The sequence below is a fragment of the Otolemur garnettii genome, unplaced genomic scaffold (genome assembly GCF_000181295.1).
Source record: "Otolemur garnettii isolate 467f Iridium unplaced genomic scaffold, OtoGar3 scaffold00017, whole genome shotgun sequence".
In the NCBI taxonomy this organism is placed as follows: domain Eukaryota; kingdom Metazoa; phylum Chordata; class Mammalia; order Primates; family Galagidae; genus Otolemur; species Otolemur garnettii.
The window spans coordinates 29142409-29166254 of record NW_003852412.1 but is presented as its reverse complement, the minus strand read 5'-3'; the positions used below and the strand labels follow the sequence as shown (position 1 = coordinate 29166254).

The 23846-nt window shown below is 41.9% G+C and overlaps 1 protein-coding gene across 3 annotated transcripts in view; it reads right to left on the bottom strand.

Annotated features, from left to right (window-relative positions):
* The window catches only part of RHOBTB3 (Rho related BTB domain containing 3), a 65529-nt gene that overhangs the window by 30406 nt on the left and 11277 nt on the right, over window positions 1–23846 (bottom strand). For all 3 annotated transcript variants that reach the window (XR_002772336.1, XM_023510879.1, XM_023510880.1), the window contains exons 4-8: window positions 21145–21299; window positions 18504–18615; window positions 15496–15861; window positions 6430–6542; window positions 866–986 (exon numbers count right to left, since the gene is read on the bottom strand). Coding sequence is in view for 2 of the 3 variants with exons in the window: in XM_023510879.1 (XP_023366647.1) it covers window positions 866–986; window positions 6430–6542; window positions 15496–15861; window positions 18504–18615; window positions 21145–21299 (867 nt within the window). In the remaining variant the exon portion in view is untranslated. The remainder of the gene's footprint in view (window positions 1–865; window positions 987–6429; window positions 6543–15495; window positions 15862–18503; window positions 18616–21144; window positions 21300–23846) is intronic.

Below are 23846 nucleotides of genomic sequence, written 5' to 3'. Positions count from 1 at the left end.
AAAAAAAAAAAAAGGAAGATAAAATATCCCATGTACTCAGTACTATTATGAAACCAATTTACAATCACTCACACTTTCATATGAAGAATAGATCACAACTGTGGCCCAGGATGAAGGAAGGAGGATGGGGGGATGAGAGGGAAGGGGGGAGGTCAGATCAAGGGAGGGTGAAGAGTGGGAACACACCTATGGTGCATAATGCAAGGGTACGTATTGGATCTATTAGTATAGAGTATAAATGTCTTAACACAATAATTAAGTAAACAAGATGTGGTATATATTAACCAGTGTGATGTAAATGCTCCTAATTCTATATGAAATTTGCACAATGTGCCCCATAAATGCACTAATGTATACATGATCTATGTGTTTATGATTTAATAAAAATTTCTTTAAAAGGTAGAGAGCTGAATAAAATAAGCTAGAGGCAATTTGATTTTAAGGGAATTGGTTTCAGATAGATTATAAAGCAAAATCTTAAAGAAATACACAAACAAAATACACAGTGAAATGTTACGGACCACCCTTCCCTTTTCTGGCTTGTTGGTTTTGCAGCTCCTCTGGTGATTAATCTACAAGGAAATACAAGGGCAAGGGGAGTTAATATGCACTGTCCCTGCTGCTCTCTAACAGTTAGCGAAGCCTCTGGTAAGGGAAAAATACTAAGGGAAATAAACATTTCTTTTTTAATTTTAATAAAATTCTTCATTTCTTAGGAAGATTTATTTGAAATTCAAGTAGTATTAATCTACGTCCTACCATAGAGAATGGCCATTCCCTCAAACATGTAAACCTGAAATAGAAAGTGAGGAGAGAAAATAAGAAATAAAAATGAACAAGGAACTTTGTAAAAGTTGAGCCATACCTTGTATCTCGAAGACCACATCAGCGAGCATTGGCTTGTTGAGAAAAAACTTGAGAGAAGTGTTATAAAACCACAGAGGTTTTCTGGCTTGATAGGTTTTGCAATTCCTTAGGCAATTAATCTATAAGGAAATACAGGGGGACGGTGGGTTAATATGCTTTAATAATATATAGGCTGGGTGGAGAATTTGGAAAATTGTGCTAAATTTCTCAAGAAATAATAATTACTATTCTATGGCATCTTTGATCATAGCTTTCAAGGAACATTATCTTCAAGAATTACATCTGCTGCCTATCAGTGAGCAACACTCCTCTCTCCATCATTCACAGTAGTAAATGAACTGCCTAAGTGAAAACTACAGGTAAGAGGCTGGAGAGTCCTGAATCCCTGTGAGTCTTTGTTAGGAAACAGACACCCTCATGTGAATGCCTACCAATATAGCCTGACACACACAACCTAATTTGTTCAATAAGAAAGCACACAGGCTTGGTGCATGTAGCACAGTAGTTATGGGACCAGCATATACATCAAGGGTGGCAGGTTCAAACCCAGCCCAGGACAGCTAAACAATAGCTAAATAACTGCAACCAAAAAATAGCCAGGCGTTGTGGTGGGTACTTGTAGTCCCAGCTACTTGGGAGGCTGAGGCAAGAGAATTGCTTAAACCCAAGAGCTGGAGGTTGCTGTGAGCTGTGACACCCCAGCACTCTACTGAGGGTGACATAGTAAGACTCTGTCTCAATTTTTTTTTAAATAAAAAGAAGAAAAAAAAGCACATAGATGGAAATTTAGTTTCTAGTTAAGAAAAATATATCCCCTTCTTATCACACGGTGTTATTTTACTGTTTAATAGCTCAGCATTTTCTCTTAAAGGAATGAATGCTAAAAAATACATCAGGGCGAAGAGTCGGCTCTTCTCTGTCTTAATCTCCAATCTTAAACTCCTAAATACCCTCCATACCCACAGCAGAGAGCCTGAATGAGAGCAGCCTGGCTAGATACTCTAGCCTCCCTTCTGGGGTCTCTCCAAGCAGCTCCTTGTCCCAGTCCTACAACTGGAAAGCCGCCCCCCTTTCCTCACCAGCCACCCACTTCTTTCTGTTTTACTTACTCGTTACATACAATGGATCAACTAAGCCTGTACAACATTTTCAGGGAGACTTACCCAAAAGATGAAGAAATAGTAAGTCCTTTTAAAAGCTAGAATTCATTCCGGCTGTAATCTTGCTTAGAGCCTATGTGGTATACTATAGCCTCTCACAGGGAATGATTTAGTTATGACTTTTCTTTAAATACGGTAGAACTTGCATAGTTGGCAAACTCCCTACAATGATCACCCCCTTAAGTTCACCAAATTTTCAAAGACTAGACAGGCACCACATATTCATTTCAGCACAGTAGGCCTAGTTCCTGGTTTTCACTGTTAGATTGGCCAAATGAACACCATTGAAACTATTAAGCCAGTCTGAGAGACTCTACTACACATGGATATGACTCAAGATTAGACAGAATGACCCCATCTCAACTGTGAAGCCAATCTGAGAGTCTCTGCTACAGGCAGACACGACTCAGATTAGAGAGAATGACCTCATCTGAACTGTGAGGCCAGTCTGAGGGACTCTGCTACAGGCAGACATGATCAGATTAGAGAAAATGACCCCATCTCACCTGTGAAGCCAGTCTGAGAGACTCTGCTACAGGCAGACATGATCAGATTAGAGAGAATGACCTCATCTCAACTGTGAAGCCAGTCTGAGAGACTCTGCTACAGGCAGACACGACTCAGATTAGAGAGAATGACCTCATCTCAACTGTGAAGCCAGTCTGAGAGACTCTGCTACAGGTAGACATGATCAGATTAGAGAGAATGACCCCATCTGAACTGTGAAGCCAGTCTGAGAGTCTCTGCTACAGGCAGACACGACTCAGATTAGAGAGAATGACCCCATCTCAACTGTGAAGCCAGTCTGAGAGTCTCTGCTACAGGTAGACATGATCAGATTAGAGAGAATGACCTCATCTCAACTGTGAAGCCGGTCTGAGGGACTCTGCTACAGGCAGACATGATCAGATTAGAGAGAATGACCCCATCTCAACTGTGAAGCCAGTCTGAGAGTCTCTGCTACAGGCAGACATGATCAGATTAGAGAGAATGACCTCATCTCAACTGTGAAGCCGGTCTGAGAGTCTCTGCTACAGGCAGACATGATCAGATTAGAGAGAATGACCTCATCTCAACTGTGAAGCCAGTCTGAGAATCTCTGCTACAGGTAGACATGATCAGATTAGAGAGAATGACCCCATCTCAACTGTGAAGCCAGTCTGAGAGACTCTGCTATAGGCAGACACCACTCAGAGAGTTGTGCTCATCACATCCTTTCACTGGCCCTATCGTAGACCCACCTGTGAGAAATATGCGGATACTGCAAGCCTCTGACATTCAAATAAGTAGAGCCTTCTGGGAGTCCCAACAGTGAGATGACATCTTTGACATTTTAATAAGAACAACAGTTGGGTGGTCCTTGATAGAAACCACCTCCCCCCAGCCAGCTATCACAGACCCTCAACGCTGGCATTCCTGAACCCTGGCCTCCCTACCCCTTAACATCTTTTAGATCTTAGCCCACTTGCATCCAAGTGTCAAAATAATGCCACCTTTGTTACCCCCGGTCGTGAGTGTTCTGATCTGCTCCTTTTCAGTTTTTACCTATCACTGACCACCTCCACATGCTCACTGGTTTGTTACAGTCCCTTGGGTGGTTCACTTAGAGATGTTCTACTGTCTATTTAAACCATTCCTGCTGGCTTCACTCATTCCCCTGCTCAATCTCAGAACCTCAGCCCAGATGAGAACTCTGACCCTCTGGCTTAGCAAGGTGGGAACTAAACAAGCTTCATTGCTAAGAAATAATCAGATGTACAACTTGAGCAAGGAAAATGAATGACATCCACTCCGCACTCTGGATAAACTCTTATAACAGGAAGTTTGAACATCTTTGGCCAAGAAAAAAAAGATCCTCCCTTTTTTCATAAGGAAGGACACCTCAGTACGGTATCCACAAACAAGGCAGAGGCACAGCACACCCACACAAATCTGAGTCCTGCAGACACCACTGCAGACCCGGGTGCCACACACCGTGCCATACACTGAAGGACCTAGGGACAGCAGTCCTGTGACTGTCACATAGCGAGGGGAGTAACAGTCAAAAAGCATCACAGAACTGGAGAGTCAGCAGGGGCTTCTGAGACCAGCCACTTTATACTTCATCTTACAGGAAGCCCTGACTTCCAAAGCCACAGAGGTAATTTGTGGCAAACTGACAATTTTAATCGAAATTTCCTGAGTTCCAATTCAGTGTTACACCCCTGTGTAGTACTTAGTGAGTTCCTTACCCTAGGAAAGTATAGAAAGAAAGGGTAGGAGGGAATTTAGTGCAGTATCATGGAATTATAGTCCCAGCTCCCACTTCCCCAACAAGAATTCACTTTATTCTCAGTACTCAAAATAGTATGTTCAGAATTAGACTCAAGTAAAGGTGCAGGGCCAGAATAAAAACCAACACTTTTGCTCTTATCAGTTACATCAAGGTTATGAACTTGTGTATTGTAAATATTGTATAGATGTATATTATAGAAGAATGTGTATATGTGTGTATGTACCCATATACACACTGAAAGAAGGGGAGAGAGAGGGTGGAATGGAGGGATGGAGACAAAAATCTGTATAAAGACATTCCCTTAGCACTTGTGCTTTGAATTTGAAAAAAAAAGAAATGGAGGGCAGAAGTTTGGAGAGAATACAGATATATACATTTAACTGGTTCATACGTAAGCTAATCTAGGTCACTAAATTAACTTTTTAATACAGGCACATGGATGTAGTTTTACAAAAAGATTATTTAGTTGTGCTGGGTTTCAAGAAAGCTGCTGTCCTGCCATGCTCCTGTGGACCTGGACAGCTTCTGCATACCCACTGCAGTGTGCCACTAGACAAAAGAAAGATCTGTCCCCTTAATTCTGTGCCGCTTTGCTATTTTTTTAAAAAGATCATTTTCTAAATTAAAGGTCAAAATCTTCATTTAAAGCTAGTACACTTTTATATGCTTTTAAAAATTAACTTTAAAATGTTAATAACTTAGGCTGCAAAACTGACAAAGTTGTCTGTGTATAAAAAATTAAAGAAAATCTTTTTTAAATATTTAATATAAACCTGTATTTTGCTAGGTGTTCCACCCAACTTACCTTTCTATCTAGCAGCCAATTGTTTATCACAGACTTTGAAATAAGAGTACACCAGCTAAATGTTGTAATGTCTTAAAATGTAACAAATGTACTTATAAAGCCCTCTGAGATTCATTGCAATCCAAGTTGCTGGAGTTTTAATATGCACAAATTTATGGCCAAGTACAAAGTCTGTATTTGTATAACTTAGAAGCTAATTTATAATTTTGAAACTGTACTTGATGAGAGAATCCTTAACTGTCAATTATTTAAATAAATTGCTCAGAACTCCTAAAAAAAAATCCTGTGCATAAACTGCCTTGCTCCCCAACACTACAGGTTTAAATTCTAAGGAGTGGAAAAGCGCTCCTCCTAATAGCCTAACGGCAGCTGTAAAATGAGACAGCCTCATTCTCGACACGGATCATGTATTCCTGCAGCTCCAGGGGAGTGTTTCAGAAGCAGGAATTCACTAATGAACATTTTAAAGCAGTGACTCACACTTTTTTTTTTTCCATGTCAGATTACTTTTATTAAGAAACTTAAAGAAAATTTGGGTTTTCTGATGTCTTATTACATTATAAACAGTTAACAAATTTGTAAGCATTTTATTTTAGTGTGGTACCACTATATAATTAATTGATTTTTTAAAAAATTGTAGTGAATTCAGGTATTTATTTTCTTTTTAAAAAAATTTTTTAATTAAATCAAATTAATATGAGGGTATAAATTTTAGGTTACATTGCTCTCATTTCCAGGGTAAAGTTCCATTTGTAGAGGAGCCCCTCACCCGGGGGGTGTGCTATACACCCTCACAATGTGCACTTAGGTGAGATCCTGCCTCAGCCCTCCCCTCCCCGCTGCTGCTTCCCTCTACCCCCAAACCACACTATCATAGTGTTTTCTGTTCTTAGGAACATGTCATTGTTTATATATTGATTTCATATTGGTGTGGAGTACATTGGATATTTATTTTTCCATTCTTGTGATACTTTACTAAGAAGAACGTATTTCAGCTCCATCCAGGAAAATGTAAAAGATGTAAAGTCTCAACTTTTTTAATGGCTGCATAATATTCCATGGTGTACATATACCACATTTTGTTGATCCATTCATGGGTTAATAGGCATGATGCACACGTTTTAATTCTTACATATTAAAATTTAAGATGGTAATAAACAGCATGTGTTTATACTTAAAATGTTTAAGTGATAAAAATATAGTTAAGGAAAACATTTGTATTTATATAGTATTTGTTCTAATGACTCAATATTATATTCATCATAGTGTATCAATCACAATTCAGAGAGTCAAAGAAAACTAATTACAACAAATTAGTTTACCTTTCCTGGTGTTTTTAAAATGCATTTAACTTTCTCAATTACATTTGAAACATCCCCAGAATCTTTCAATTTCTTCCTGATATCTTCTTCCAATTCTTCCCACTGAAAAGCACCTGTAAACAAATTAGTACATGTTGGATTTTTCTAACTGATAAAGTAAAAGGTAAGAAAAAGAATTCTCTTCTAAAATATCAACATTTCCCCTTTTAGTATTTTCTTTTAATTTTTATTTACCAAAACTATATCCTTATAATTATACTAAAATATTTAAACAACTCTCACGTTTTCGAAAAATCAATTTGCTTTCCCCTAAATTATTACACAAAACCTGAAGTCTTCCTCCTCCGGCAGCTACCCCTCTATGTAACAGGTGGCCAGGGAGTGTCAATAAAAATGGCTCAAGATAAGTGATCCCAAACCCAAGTCATCCACTGGGTCGAGAGGACAGCAGTGCCTACCCTCAGGTAGAGGAGTGTGCAGCAGAAACAGAACATATTCAGGTCTCGTGCATGGTCAGGTAGGACTGGGATGTGTGCAAGGCAACTCCACAAAACCAACTTGAGGCTGGGAACTACATGGTCCTGATGAGCTACAAACCCCATGCCACTGGGCAGAATCACCCCACCTTCCCTGTGCTCACCCCTGCCCCTCAGAGCGCCCTCCTCCTAGGCTCATGCCACTTCTTTCTTCCACTCTGTCGCCCCTTTCTCTGTGCCTTACAGCACTGCTATTCTGTGGTGAACAAAAGCTGACCTTCCCCCCAACACTCCTCTTACTTTGCCTGCAGCAGCCTCCTATCCATCCTCCTCCCTCACAGCCTTTTCCCTGTGGAATTTCCCATTACTCAATGCTGGGAAGCTTTCCAATTCCAGAATCTGAAATAAGAATACACTAGCTACATGTTATAATATCTTCAGATTCAACAAATGTACTTTTAAATTTTAAAGCCTTTATAGACTCGATACAATCTAAGTTGCTGGAGTTTCACTGAGCACAAGTTTCTGAATCAAGGATTCTGATCATATTCCAAGAGATTGCCCTCATCTATTTTGTGGCTTATGGAAAAGTCTCTAATTCCTAAAAATATAATGCAAACTGGGCATGGTGGCTTATAAGGTTGTGAGGCAGGGGGACTGCCTGAGACCAGGAGTTAGAGACCAGCCTGGGCAATATGGTGAGACCCCCATCTTTACAAAAAATAGAAAACTTAGCAGGGCATAGTGGCACATGCCTGTGACCCAAGCACTCCGGGAGGCCAAGGCAGGAGGACTGCTTGAAGCCAATAGTCTGAGACCAGCCCAAGTAAGAGCATGAGCCCATTTCTACAAAAAACAGAAAAACTAGCCAGGCATGTTGACAACCACCTATAGTCCCAGCTACTTGGGGAGCTGAGCCACAAGGATCCCTTGAGCCCAGGAGTTCAGGCTGCAATGAGCTATGAGGACACCACTGTCCTCCTGCTGGGTAACACAGCAAGACCAAAGAACACCAAAATAAAAATGAAATAAAATAACTCAAAAAAGAAAGCAATACAGCGAAACTTTATCTCTAGAAAAAAATTTCAAAAAAAGAAAAATGTAATTCAAAAGTGCTGTGTGGGCAGTTATAGTTAAGAGACTTAGAAGGTAGATTTTTGCTATCGGCTACTGGTGCAGCTTTAAACCAGTCACTTCACCTCTCTGGGCAAAGACTCCCCATCTATTTTTTCCTGGTGTTTCCCTGCCTGTGTTCAGCTCTCTGCCAGACGCCTTCCTGACTCTGGGGAACACCAGAGTAGGGGTGGGGTGGAGGGGTGCGGGCTCCAGACTCCTCCCAGCTAAGCCAGGCAGCTCCTCCTCGCCTGGCTTCCCTCCTCACCTGTGTGTCCTGTGGATGAGAAGCCCTGACACGCACCTTTACCATTTCTCTAGCATAATTCTCCCCCCACGGCCAAATCCAAGCTACCAACATGAAGGACATCAGAGAACCCAAAACCGGGATGATACACACAGCTGGGCTTTCCCAGCTGTCCGGCGCCATTGCCCCTGCGGCTTCCCGCCGTTGCCCACCTCTGCTCGCTCTGTGTTGTGCCTTTGCTGTGAGCCCCATCAGTCTCAAATGCCCACGGGAGTATGGTCTGGAAGAATTCTGTGCTTCCCATTCTCCTCCTCCTGCACCAACATGTTTAACGCTGAGGTCATATACTCTTTTCACAATCTGATAATTTTTACATGCACACACAGATGGTAAAGTTTGCATAAACATGTCAGCAGTTAAAGAATCGCTTAGAAGCCAATGGACCACAGCTAGGAAATTTACTCCGTGCCAGTGATCCTCAGCCCTAGCTGTGCACTGCATTTACCTGGAGATCTTTCATAAAATACCAAAGAGGAGCCCTGATCCCCAGAATGAGCAAACTAGAATTTCTGGGGCTAAAAGCCACTGGTGTGACTCCCAGGTATACTGAGGGCTGCTGGTTAACCTGCTCTTCCTCTAGAGCTATAATTTTTGACCGGTGTGCATGAAAAGTTTTAAGATCATTATTTAAGCTATTTTTGAAAGACATTCCAAGCACAATATTTTTTGATCAGCATAATTTAAGTGTACTGTGGAAGGTTCAAGTGTGCTGTGAGAGAAAAAAGGTTGAAAATCACTGCTTTAGAAATTTCACTCATCACTAAAACCCAGGGGTAGAGGCATGGAGCACAGTGAGTGTGGGACCTGGGATGGTTTACGTTCTCAGAAGCAGGGGAGAGCCCAGATACTGTCTCTTTGTTCTCTTTTCACATAACGGTGCATAAATTATGTCATATATAAGTCAAAGTTACACTAATTATATAAGTAGAATTATATTAACTAACAAACACCTGCATTCAGATTATCTGGAAGCCTCAAGTGATCTTAGCACACAGGCCGTGGGTGAGTCCCCACATGCCACACTGTCCTGTCTGAGGACACAGAAAGAAGCAATAACTGAAAATGACAGTGAGACTCATTCTTCAGAGCAAGCTAAGGAGTGGCTGTTTCTATAGTGAGAAATGCTAATTGAGTTGGGTCCTAATAAAGCAATAACCCTCACGCTGGGATTTCCCATGCGCATGTGTGTGTGCTGAAAACATTTTACATGCGTTCCTCCCTCGTAGCCCACTTGGAGTCCATAACACTGTTGTTAACAGGCTTAACGGCACATGACAGATCCCCAGACTTACTCATCTTGCATCAGTGACTGGGATTTTCATTACTTCTCAGACCACTTAATTAGACTTTAGAGAGCATGACATGCCTGAGGGCATGAGGCTGGGTTTGTGCACTGCGGAAAGAGCCGAGAGCGCTGCCCCTCACTGAAGGCCGAGCTTACATCCCTGGTCATCCACTCTGGTGCCACTTCAGTAAGGGATGACAAATTCTAAGGGCCACCTGTGGCAAGAAAAACTCACTAAATTCCAGAGGCTCTCACAGATATTTCGATTCCTAACCATCTGAGGTCATGTGACTCAAGAATTTGTGAGTATAAGATGTGCTGTCTACTGCAAGGACGTTACCAGTGTACACCACGGAAGGGGCACTCCCTGCAGCCCAGGAAACTGCCGGCCTCCTTTCCTTAGGCTCAGTCAGTATGCTCTTAGACACGACACAGTGTTTGTGTTATCCAAAGAAAACTAACAAACACAGAACAGACATACCAGTACTGGGTCGACTTAAAAATCTGAGTAAGAAAACAAACGGGAGCCTTATACTACATACGCTGGTGTAAAATATTAACCAGGTTAATAAAGCCCTCCTCACAGAGCCAAATGTCCCTGTTGAAACAATATCTACAAAATTTCAAATCCCTAAAAGTTATAAAAAGTGTGTTACTTTAAAAAAATTAAGATAGTCTTTGTAATTGGTTCTTTTTTTTTTAAATAGACAAGACACATGTGTATTAAGGTTTTCTGGCCTGTGTCTGCACAGGGTAGATGTTCTGAGCATTCACATCCTGAGCGGAGCTCTGCGTCTGCCTCAGCAACCCACGTGGTGTGAGGGTGAGCAAAGGGCTCCTTTCTCAACGGTTCTCTAATGTCACCGGGGAGGCCATGGTGCATTACTTACTGTCTCTTAAAACTGGTGTTCTTTTATAAGATTTTAAAATGTTAAAAAGAAACTCTAGCCCCTGTATTGGAGTCTGAGAAGAATGTAGGTTTAAAATTTAGTTGGATTTGAATTTTTAAAAAATTTATTTAGTAGAGATAAGGGTCTCACTCTTGCTTAGGCTGGAAAACTAGCCAGGCCTAGTGGCAGGCACTTGCAGTTCCAACTACTCAAGAGGCTGACAAGAGGATCACTTCAACACAAGAGTTTAAGGTTGCTGTCAGCTGTGATGCCACAGCACTCTACCCAAGGTGACAAAGTGAGACTCTGTCTCAAAAAAAAATTAATTAAAAAAAAATAAAATAGTAACTTACACATAAAGACTATAGGGCAAAACAAAACATCAGATTTTACACATTTTCTTTTAATGGTGGAATCAGAAAGATTTTTTTTCTTGTAACAAATTTTCTGCATTTTTCAATGCTGTCTTTCCTGTGCAAATACAGCTTTAATATTTTTTTAAAACCTAACTTAAAAGATAACTTGTGCTTGAGTCATGGGTTATAATCTGTAAATGATTAAACAATAATTAATAGGTACCTGCAGAACCAGTTATTGTCCCTTCTCGACCAGCATCAGGGTCTCTCGGCAGCCCCAGGTCAATGGCCTAAACCCCACTCATACCTGACACCACCTCTGGCCTTGGCCGTGGCGTACAAGGAAAGATCAGAGCAGAAATGGACAGTTCAGTGTCAGGTTAGGAAGTCGGTACTCTGAACTGGTTGAGGGCCTGTCGCTCAGCAAGCTCTCTATACCTTCATGCCCACCAGCTCACTAATCCCCATTCTGGGCTCACTTGGTTTCCACCTCTCTGCTAAGCATCGCTCCCCCCACTTCAGGCAGAGACACATAGTGCACTAAGCACTCTGCCCTGAACAGCTCCACATCAGTCACCCTTTTTGACTATGAGCCCTAAACTCGTAATTGGCTCCTCTCCCAGGCCAAACCTCTGTGTTGAATTCTGGGCTCTAAGTCACTGGCTGGAGCTAGTTCCCAGTTCTTCCAAAAGCAGGTGTTCCAGATGCTTCTGGCAGCCCACAGCATCAGCACCGCCTGGGAGGCTGTTAGAACAGCAGAATTTCCTGCCCCACTCCAGGCCTACAGAGCCAGAATCTGCACCTTAACAGGAGCCTGGGTGACATCCTTTAAGGTGTGCAAAGCTTTGGTCTGAGTGACAGAGGGCCAACAGCAAGGCCACTCACTGGGCCCCACTGGGCTTTATACTCTGACCATTGCTGGAGATGGGCTTCCTAATCTGCTTCTTCCTCAAACTCCAGCACCACTTCTAGTAACAGCAGGGATGCTTCCCCAGGCCTCACCTGCTCCCTTATCCCCAGCCACCACCTTCTATGCCTGCTGCAGCCATGGGGAGCCACTGGCACTCTCTGGAAAACGGCAGCTGTCAAGGAGTACATCTTCATTAATGTAAGATTCCCCCGTGACCTCTTTAAATAATATCAAATGAAGACATATAAATCTTACAACAGGTGAATGACTCCCAGGAAAGGGCCCGGGGTCTAAGGAGAGCTCAGGTGAGTGACTCGGAGGAAAGGGCCCGGGGTCCAAGGAGAGCTCAGGTGAGTGACTCCCAGGAAAGGGGCTGGGGTACAAGGAGAACGTTTTCTTTTCTTTTCCCTTTTTTCCAAAAACTCACTCAGTAGGAGAAGCCTAGGCAGGCTCAGTCACGAGAGGACATCGAACTATCTTTCTGGTCCCATACTAAACGGGGTACCACTGACTTTGGAGTGTTCATGTGCCACTGAAAGTATTCAATGGAAACTGTGGCAATTTGCTGAATAATTTATATATTTCAACAAGAAAGTCATCAAAAATAAAAGTCAAACATATCCTTCAGAATTCCTTAAACACTTCATTAAAAATGTTTATTTCAGGCTCAGGTGGGTAGATTGCTTGAGGTCAGGAGTTCAAGACCAGCCTGAGCAAGAGTTAGACACTATCTCTCCTAAAAATAAAAAAAAAGCAAAAACCAAAAATCTAGTCAGGCATGGTGGCACACACCTGTAATCCCAGCTACAGGAGACGGTGAGGCAGAGAGATCACTTGAGCCTGAGAGTTTGAGGTTGCTGTGAGATATGACACCACAGCCCTCTACCCAGGGTGACAGAGTGAGACACTGTCTCAAAAAAAAAAAGAAAAAAGTTTATTTCTCTTAATGTAAATATTTTAATTTCTCAAAATGAGTCTAAAATTCTGAAGTGTGAGATTCTAGGTTTAAACATTAAAATCTGTAGTACAAAATAAAGCTCATTTATGTGGTGACTCCCCAACTAGAGCCTTTACAGAACTGAGATGTAGGAGTTGAGTGTCTGCTGTCCAGGTCTGATTTATGTCTTTTCCTAGCTAACATTCACTGACCTATCATCACATTCTATTCCTATAGATATGTTTAATCTACATAAATCTGTATGATGTAATGGAAATTTTCAAAACCATAATTTAAATTTTAACTTATAAAATGATACAACTATAATCCAAATGAAAAAGTATTATCTTATTTTTAACATTAACTATTTAAATAATAAGGTCCACCCCAAATTTTCATACCTATATCAAATGATACTTGTTTTCTTTATTTGCACACCTCGGTAAACTTATCTGTTTCCAATCTGAAGCCTAAACGCAGCCTTGAAGTGCTTCTCCAGATACATTCCAGAGAGGAGTGGCCTTAGCCTAATCTCTCATCAGAACGGAATTCCAAGTAGGAAAAGAAAACTTAAGAACAGAGGAGTTCTCAGAAAACTTACATTTAAATGCTTACTTTAAAAATCACTTCACATCCATTCCTGTTTGAAACACTTAGATGCCAGACCTTCGATTCATTTGCTAAAATGACTCATAACTTCTGTTCTTTAGAAACAATATACTGAGTTTTTTTAAAGGACAGGAAACAAAATAATTGATAAGCTGAATCTTAAAAAGAAAGGGCACAGTAAGGAAAAACAGTAGCATCTAAGACAGTCATAGCCAAACTCGATCGGTCTCAACTAACATTGGATACTGATTTCTAGTTTCTAAACTGAATGCAATTTCTTTCCTTGATTCCTTCCTAAATTTTGTTTGTCTTCCTATGAGACAAAAAAAAGAGTGAATAGCTAAGTTTTAAAGTGTAGACACTTGATTTCATACACTCCTGGAAATTTTTATTTCTTTAAAGTTAAACTGGACCATAAATTCATGTTTCATATTTCAGATTTTTAAAAAAATAAAATATTAACAACGTGCTCACAGTAGATTATTATTTTTACAAGTAGATTTAAAAGCAATGCAAGTACAATAATCATATGGAAAATTATCAACACAACCCACTAATCATCAGGGAAATACTAATCAAAACTGTAATTAGAGGCTGGGGCCTATAGCACAGTGGTTATGGTGCCAGCCACATACACCTAGGCTGGTAGGTTTCAACCTAGCCTGGATCAGCTAAAAAAAAAAAGATAACTGCAACAAAAAAAATAGTCGGGTGTTGTGGCGGGTGTCTGTAGTCCCAGCTACTTGGTAGGCTGAGGCAAGAATTGCTTGAGCCCAAGAGTTTGAGGTTGCTGTGACCTGTGACACCATGCACTCTATGAGGGTGACATAGTGAGACTATATCCCCAAAACAAACAAACAAACAAAACTATAATTAGATTCTACCTCACACCTACTAAGGTGGCTACTCCAAAAAAAAAAAAAAAAAAAACCAACCAACAAACAAACAAACAGAAAACAGACTGAGCATAGTGGCTCACGCCTATAATCCCAACACTCTGGGAGGCCAAGGAGTTTGAAAGGATCTCTTGAGGTCAGGAGTTTGAGACCAGACTGGTTAATATAGCAAGACACTGTCTGTACAAAAAAATAAGAAAAATTAGCCAGGCGTGGTAGTGTGTGTCTGTAGTCCCAGCTACTTAGAAGGCTGAGGCAAGAAGATTGCTTGAACCCAGGAGTTTGAGGCTACAGTGAGCCACAATCATATCACTATACTCTTGCCTGGGTGTAGCAGGCAATAGCGTGAGACTCTCTCTCAAAAAATTAAAAAATAAAAAATAAAAATATACAAAACCCCAGAAAATAATAAGTGTTGGTGAAGATGTGGAGAAACTGGAATCCTTGTGCACTAATGGTAGGAATATAAAATGGTATGGTCAGTGTGAAAAAACATCATGGTAGTTTCTTAAAAAGTTAAAAATGGAATTATTACATGATCCAATAATCTACTTCAGTGTATACTCAAAGGAATTAAAAGCAAGTAGATCTCAAAAGAGGTATCTATACACCTGTGTTCACTGACACATCATTCACAACAGCTAGGACAGTGGAAACAGCCCAAGGGTCCATGGATGGGTGAATGGGGACACACAGTACACTTTTACTCAGACCTAACAAGGAATGAAATTAGGATATATGCCACAACTCGGGTGAACCTTAAAGACATTATACTAAGCTAAATAAGCCAGTAACAAAAAGACAAATATTATATGATTCCATTTATATGAAACATTTAGAATAGTTTAAATCATACAGACAGAAAGTAGAACAGTGGCTGTCAGGCCCTGGAGGGGGCCGGGGAGTTATTATTTAATGGGTACAGAGGGTCAGTTCCGCAGGATGAAAAGCATTACGGACATGGACAGTGGACGGTCAGAAGACATTATTAATATATTTAATACCATTAAAATTTAAATTAAAATGCTTAAAATGGTAAATTTCATATTATGTGTATTTTAACACAATTTTAAACATTAGCAGATAAAAAGGCAAGTAAATTTGTAAGGAAGACAAAGTTTAGACCAATTCCTATATAAAAAGAAAACGTTATTTCATGAATAATCTTCACCTCGGATAGCAGGAAAAAGATAACTGTAAAGCTAACTGGTCCTCTTGAGACCACAGGCATACTTCATTTCAGAAGCTTAAGAGAGTGGAAGTGACCAGAGCTGTGTGACCAGGTACCTGAGTAAATGAAGCGAAGGATGTCCAGGAGACAGGAGCAGAAGAGGGTGTCCTTCACGACGACGCGCAGCGGGGGGTTGCCGGGAGATTCCTGGCTAGCACCTGGAAAGGCAGCGTCTCTGTTTATGGCAAAGAGATCCTGGGTGGTCTGGATGATGCTGGCATCCTGAATGTCTCTGGGGCTCTTCACGCTGAAGAGCAGCATGAACACATGGCTGACAGCGCAGAGGAGGATCTTGTGGGCCTCCGCCACCTCCGCCAGATCTGCGCTGTAGAAGACCACGTCCACACACTGGCAGCCCAACAGCAAGTTATTCAAGTCAGAGTTGTAATGCGATGCTTCTGCCTTTAAGACAGGCATTTTCTCTGTTTCGAAAAACAAAAGGAAAATAATAAATTCCTCTTTAGTTCTATAAATCCAGTAATTTTGTGTTCTCTTTAAATACAACAAAACAGTACTTTTGAAATAATATCAAGGCTCGGTGCCTGTGGCTCAAGCGGCTAAGGTGCCAGCCACATACACCTAAGGTGGCGGGTTCGAATCCAGCCGGGCCCTGCCAAAACAACAATGATGGCTGCAACCAAAAAATAGCCAGGCATTGTGGCGGGCGCCTGTGGTCCCAGCTACTTGGGAGGCTGAGGCAGGAGACTCGCTTGAGCCCAGGAGTTGGAGGTTGCTGTGAGCTGTGATGCCATGGCACTCTACCCAGGGGGATAGCTTGAGGCTCCATCTCAAAAAAAAAAAAAAAAATCAAGTTGTATCATAAGAAATTGCCAATATTTGACCATTTCTGATCTACAAAAGCAGCAATTTTGTATAACTTAGCCTAATTTATAATATATTTATGTTTTTACATTTTATAATAGCAATGAAAAACCTACTCATGACCCCTCAAAAACAATAAACTGCCATTTCTCCTGTGTGTATCACAAAACAAAATATTTCTCCAAATACTGAACTTCAATATTTTAGTAATCATCATTCTTTACTTATACCTGATACAAAAAATTCAAAGTCCTGAGCAAGTTCTGAAGAGCCCAAGCTCCCCTCTGAAGTCCCTTGCCTCCTGGGCTGGGAAGTGGAGGGGAAAGGGCTCAAAGCAATTGTAACTCTGCAACTTCTCAAAGTCAGGCCTGAAATTCCTGGACTCTATTGTTTGAAACCATTTCGATAATTTTATCATTTTGATCCTAAAACTATTAATTTTTTTCTCCTTATAAAACAAGATGCCCCCCCAAAACAGCTCTTTCCACTCAACACACAGAGAAAGTGTGGACTAATTTCCAAAACCGCGCGTCATCTTCCATTTCCTAGCTTGATCACCAGCAAAGAAATTAGCCTTCAACCAGCTCAGAAGACCCACATAGAAGGTCTTAACTGGAAAATGTCTATATCTCGTTTTTTTCCAAAGATAAGCTGAGGAAAGGGATATCTGTGAAGGGTTGGCTAAAGAATGCGCAGGCATCTACATCAGGGGAATTCAAACTTCTGTAGCAATGAAAGTGCTTATTCTAAAGCCAAGCCCAGTCTACATCACAGATAATAACAGGGTCCTCTGTGTCCAGGCAGTCCCCGCTCTAAGGGCCTTTCTACCACCTGGGGCCCTTCACAGAACCCATGTGGTCCTGGACTCATGGGTTGTATTTTGTGTTTAGCTCTCTTAACAGAAAGTTGTGAAAATTGAGACAGGGAACCCTGGAAATGACCTCCCATTCTAATTTTTTTAATTCACATTTTCCCTAATTCCCAAGTCCATTCTAATTTATATTTTCCTGATTTTTATTTATATTTATTCAACAAGCATTTATCAAGTGTCTACTTCTTAAAGATAATATCCAAAACAAACTGATCTGACAGAGTACTATTCTACTATTTCTGTCACAAAAGCATACAAAAAATTCAGATTAAAAGCTGGTTTAATTTATTAAATAAATAGGCTCAGCTTTTACAACTTAATTTTCCCCTAGCTGTCTCATAAGAACATTTTCAAAGATTAAAAAAAGTTGGAAGTCTTGATAGAATGAACACACATCTGTCCATCACTTAGATTCTGCAATTGTTGACATTCTATCTTGTGTCTACACAGATGGACAGGAGCACACACACACACACCGCAGAAGCATCGAAACTTCACCAGCAGAACACTTTGGCTCTAAAATGCTTTCACATTCATCTCCTCAAAATAAGAACATTCTCAATCACAACACTGTAACCATACATAAGAAAATTAACAGTAATTCCATAAGTTTATCTAATTTCTTATCTTAAAATTGTGTCCAAATGTCCCAAGAACATCACTTAGATTTTTTTTTTTTGAGACAGAGCCTCAAGCTGTCGCCCTGGGTAGAGTGCTGTGGCGTCACCGTTCACAGCAACCTCAAACTCTTGGGCTCAAGCGATTCTCTTGCCTCAGCCTCCCAAGTAGCTGGGACTACAGGCACCCATCACAATGCCCAGCCATTTTTTGGCTGTAGCTGTCATTGTTATTTGGGAGGCCCAGGCTGGATTCGAACCCACCAGCTCTGGTGCTGCACCTAGATGTTTTTTTGAAACAATACCAATCAAGGTTAACACACTGCATCCGGCAGCTATTCTGCATTGAACTTTAATCTAGAACAGCTCCTCACCACACACACAATTTAAAAAAGCAACAGGCTCAACTTTTTTTTTGTTGTTGTTGTTGCAATTTTTGGCCAGGGCCAAGTCTGAACCCCCCACCTCTGGTATATGGGACTAGCACCCTACTCCTTGAGCCACAGGTGCCGCCCAACAGGCTCAACTTTTAAGAAAGTTTTTCTCTGGATGTGGTCCAAGTACCAATCTCCTTCAGCATCACCTGGGAAGTTTACTCAAGCAGCTTCCAGGCCCTTCCCCAGGTTTACTAAATCAGAACATCAGGTAAGTCCTGGAGATGCCCAAATTTGAGAACGCCCCCGTTAAGACCCACGAGAAAGGGTCTGCAGAGGACGCCCACTGTGTGTCAGGACGGGCTAAGAAGCGCACGCACCTGGCTGCTCCAACTGAGGGGGTCTAATTCCATGGAATGAGCTGCTCATTTTTCTTTTCTTCATCTTTTCACTTGTCTTCTGATTTAAGGCTTGAATCATAAAATACTCCAACTAAAACAAGAATCAAATTTTAATTAGAGGTCCAACAAAATCACACATCTAACACACACGACCATCTGTATCCCACAGCACATCTGTGTAAACCACGCATAGGTAATGTATGCATTAGCTAACACCCGTAAGCAACATTCTTAAACTAAATAAATATAGTGGAACAGACTGGGCCATGTCTAAACGTAAACAATGCATTCCATTCAATAATGAATTGTTTATTCTCTTTTTAAATTTCTTTTTATAATTTAGAGATGAGGTCTCACTGCTTTGGCCACGCTGGACTCAAACCTCTGGGCTCAAGCGATCCTCCTGCTTCAGTCTCTGAGTAGTTGGGCCTACAGGCACTGCCACCACATCAGGCTTCTGTCTTGAATAATCAAGAAAGCTAAGTGCTGTGATTGTGTGGTTGTCAGTAATTTTCTCATTGGGTAACCACCCGCCCACCACAGTTAATAGCAATGAAATTCAAAGCAGCAACAGAGCTGGTTCCATGTTTACAAATGTTCCTATCAGCTAGGAATCTTCACTTGTTTCTCTTGAACAAATTTCTTTGAAATCTGTCCCTTACAAATTAAAAATCTCATCTATATGCACTTACATAGCTCTGGGCCTGGAGCAAAAGCACAAATGGAGGTCCACCCACAACACACCTAAGTATTTAAACGCTGCAAATCAGGAAAATACGTTGTTATATAAAAGCTACCCTATACTCCTGCTTTGACAAATATATCATCATAAAATCCCAGCAGGGTCAGATTTATATTGAAATTCCCTGACTCTTCTGAGGTTCATTGGCACAGGGAGAGCTGGTCCCTAACTCCTGTCCCAGGACCACCCTTCCTTTCTTGCCCTGTTCCATCCCATGCTCTAAGGAACACACACACAGGTGGACATCCACCCACCCCTCCATTCTTCATGAATAATCTCCCTCGGCCACCTCTCAGGCCTGGGGGCTGTGCACCAGAACGTGGGCCACCTTCAGGAGGACAAACCCAGGAAAATGACCTGCAGAAGCCCAAGAAACAGACTCAGGACCAGAGGTTAGGGAGCTGTGTGTCCCAGGTTTAGAAGCCAGGACCACAGGTTAGGGCCCTCTGTGTCCCAGGTTTAGAAGCATAGTCATAGCACCGTCTAATAAAACTGTGCTGATGGGAAAATTCCTTATCATCTGCACTAACTAATACACTACCACTAGCCATATAAAGCTCTAGAGCCCCTGAAATACAGCTAGTATGCTTGAGGAACTGATTTTTATTTCATTTTATTTTAATTTATTTATGTTTTTGAGATAAGAGTCTTACTATGTTGCCCTTGGTAGAATGCCGTGGTGTCACAGTTCACAGCAACCTCAAACTCTTGGGCTTAAGCGATTCTCTTAGTTCAGCCTCCCAAGTAGCTGGGACTATAGGCACCTGTTGCAACACCCGGCTATTTTTTTGTTGTTGTAGTTGTCATTGTTATTTGGCAGGTCCAGGCTAGGTTCAAACCCATTAGCCCCAATGTATGTGCCTGGTGCCCTAGCCACTGAGATATATGGGCTGAGCCTTTATTTTATTTTATTTTATTTTGATGAATTGATATGGCTAGTGGTGCCATATTGGATGGTGCAAGTCTGAAAGGGGGACCAGCCCCAGATGGGCACAGCCCTGGTCCCCGCAGCCCTGGTCCCCACAGCCCTGGTCCCTGCAGACCAACTAGGACCCATCCAGGTGAGCAGTTCCTTTGACTGAAGTGGAGCTGTGACAAGGGTCAGAGTGTATAAAATCTTGCCAAAGCACACACAGAGGAAGAAAAACTACTTTTTTCCAACTAGTAGATGAAAATGAAAGAAAACTTTCAGGACCCACTGGTTGAGGCTGTATGAAGATTACTAACTATTAAAACAGGTGGGGGGGGGTAAACATGCTTTTGATATGAACAACAAGCACCAATCCAGTGTCAGCAAATGAAAAGTTCCACTTTACCATATTAGACAATAGAAAATGTTTCATTCAGAGAAAAAAATTAAATTACAATTTTACTCTGATTAAACCTTTCTTACTCACCACTCTCACTTTATGTCTCAAGGTCAAGACTCTAATTACACTTTTTTTTTTTTGAGACAGAGCCTCAAGCTGTCCCCCTGGGTAGAGTGCTGTGGCATTACAGCTCACAGCAACCTCCAACTCCTGGGCTCAAGCGAGTCTCCTGCCTCCGCCTCCCAAGTAGCTGGGACTACAGGCGCCCGCCACAACGCCCGGCTATTTTTTGGTTGCAGCCATCATTGTTGTTTGGCGGGTCGGGCTGGGGATTCGAACCCGCCACCTTAGGTGTACGTGGCTGGCGCCTTAGCCGGTTGAGCTATAGGTGCCGAGCCTAATTACACTTTTAAAACTGAAGTTCTAAGTCAGTAGTTCTCAACCTTACCAATGCTGTGACCCTTTAATACAGTTCCTGTGGGTCACGACCCACAAGTTGAGAACCACTGTTCTAAGTGATGCTCTACAAAACAATAGAAGGCTGAAAATGACTTTCCACACCACTTACCACCCCTCCGAAGTATTTCCCTATGTAGAAGTCATCGAGGCTATGCAGCTCCAGGTAGGTGGCCCCCAGCTCTCTGGCCAGCTGCACCCCCTCGGTCGTGCTGACACAGCTCCCTCTGTCTGAGGTGCACAGCGGGCAGGTGCAGGGCAGTTCTTCTGAGAATATAAATTTGAAAACAAGGAACTTTGAAATTAAACTAAAGGAAAGTAGACAATCTGACCATTAAATAACAAACAAAAAGCTCATACCAGAACCACAGTTCAAGAGCATTCAGTCCATCCACTGTCCACTAGAACAGTATTTCCAGCCTTTTTTATCTCACAGCACACTTTAACCTACAGTTAAACTTCTGCAGCACACTTACAACAAAAAGAGTAAAAAAAGAATTTACTTACTGTGCTTTGAACCTTTGAAAATAATTTAATTAATAATCTTAAAAAGTTTTCACACACACCTAAGGCCCTCTCACAGCACACCAGTGTGCCAACGGTTGAAATCACTGCACTAGACTCAGAATAAAAAGTGTGAATGATAACAGAAAGGTCCCTAAATAAACAAGCATTAGCTCAGGAAGAATAAATACTATTTTAGAAAACAGAAGAATGTAAGAGTGAATGAATATTACCAAGGCTAATATAGACAGCAGACCAATCAGCCAGTAATGGTGGGTCTGCTTCCTTTCACACAGCCTCGATGTCCTGAATAGTAATCTCACTAGGCAGGCAGAAAAGATCACAAATTTAACAACTTGCTTGCCTAGAAAGCACTGGAAACAGTGGGCGGGACTTTTTTTGTAGTACACTTTAAATGGATTTATGAAGTCTGAACAAACCAAATAGTTTTATTTTAACAGAACCCTCAATTTGACCTGATTTTCAAAGCTGCAACACGCACTCCCTTTGTAAAGTTTCCAGAAGTGCACTCTTATTAATGCAGATTTTCAATCACTACACAAATCAAACTTGTACTTAGAATCTTAGATTATATAGATTGATACAGAAGAATACAGGAATAGCTCAGAAGAGAATTTCTGAAGCTCTGAAGCAGGTGTCCTCAAACTATGGCCTGCAGGCCACATGCAGCCTGCCTAGGACATTTATCCCGCCTGCCAGGTGTTTTTGCTGACGCTGCCTGTCCTGCTTAGCAGCCAACTTGTCCCAGGGCCCGCAGTCTGGCCCTCCAATGCTCCGAGGGACAGTGAACTGGCCCCCTGTTTAAAAAGTTTGAGGACCCCTGCAGTCTAAAGCATTCAACTTTAGAGACCAAATTCAATCACTCTTTTCCTTAAAAAAAATTTAAAACTGAAAGGAAAAAAATATTTACTCAAGATATACAACTATCATGTGCCCATAATAATTAAAAATTGTAAAAATTATTTACTCAACAAGTGAAGCATCCCAAGATTCATGGTGGCACCATGTACGGATCTACAGCTGGGAAGGTACTGGATCAAGCTACCCACCAGACACTTCCTTGTTAGGCTAAACGTACACGCTGCACTCCATATTTGTCAGCTAGCCTGGTTTTGCTTCACAACCACATCACGTGTGTCACTGTTCAAAAGGATGCCAGGTCAAAGAGGACAAACTTATTTCCAGAAATGCATGTTGTTGTAGGCTGGCATCCCTGGGAAGCAGACTCTGAGACAGAAACCGGTGTGCTGGAGGTTGACCGGGGGTGATCCTGGGAACAACTCTTCTCAGGGGTGAGGGGTGCAGGACTGGGTAGGGGGAATGGGCCCTGCAGTGCAGTCACCACACAGACCACAGCTGACCCTGCAGAGGGCCTGGGAGCCTGGATGGCACTTGGGGGCAAAGGCAGCTTTGTACCTTAACCCCTAAACCAGGGGTCCTCAGACTTTTTAAACAGGGGGCCAATTCACTGTCCCTCAGACCGTTGGAGGGTCGGACTGCAAGCCCTCGGACGAGTCTGCTGCTAAAGCAGGACAGGCAGAGGTGGCAAAAACACCCGGCAGGTGGGATAAATGTCCTAGGCGGGCTGCATGTGGCCTGCAGGCCATAGTTTGAGGACGTTTGCCCTAAACCAACCAGTAACTAGACGTGGGTTACACATGTGAAGGGTGTAACTGTGGATGAGAAAGCTCCCATCAACAGAAAGCAAAGCCTGGAAAATGACTGTGCTGTGTGCCATCAGCAGCCAACACACTCAGTAACTCAGGGAGCCATGACAGTGGCACGTGAGCACCTCTCAGTGTGCACCACACACGTCCTGCTGAAGAAGATGGAGCACACATGTGTGCACAGGGTGTCTGGCACGATAGTCAGCGCATTAAAGCACTACTGCGCATGTGCGTGTGCACGCACAGACACACGTGACTCAGTAACTTCAGTTTAACTGAAAGCAGTTTAGACCTCAGAGACCACAAGTTCACATCCTCATTTTGCTGGAGAGGAAACTGAGGTGCATAGAGATTATGAGACTTGTCCACATCTTCTTGTGAGTTACAGACAGAGACACAATAATAAAACTATTACCTGCTCCACCTCATAAAAGTGATATCCAAAGATAATTTTTTTTTTTTTTATTGAATGGTAGCTATGTACATTAATGCACTTCTGGGGTACAGTGTGGGGTTTTCACACACAATCCGAAACACTTCCATCAAACTGGTCAACAGAGCCTTCATGTCATTTTCTCAGTTATTGTTTTAAAACGTTCACATTCTACTCTTAGAAAGATTC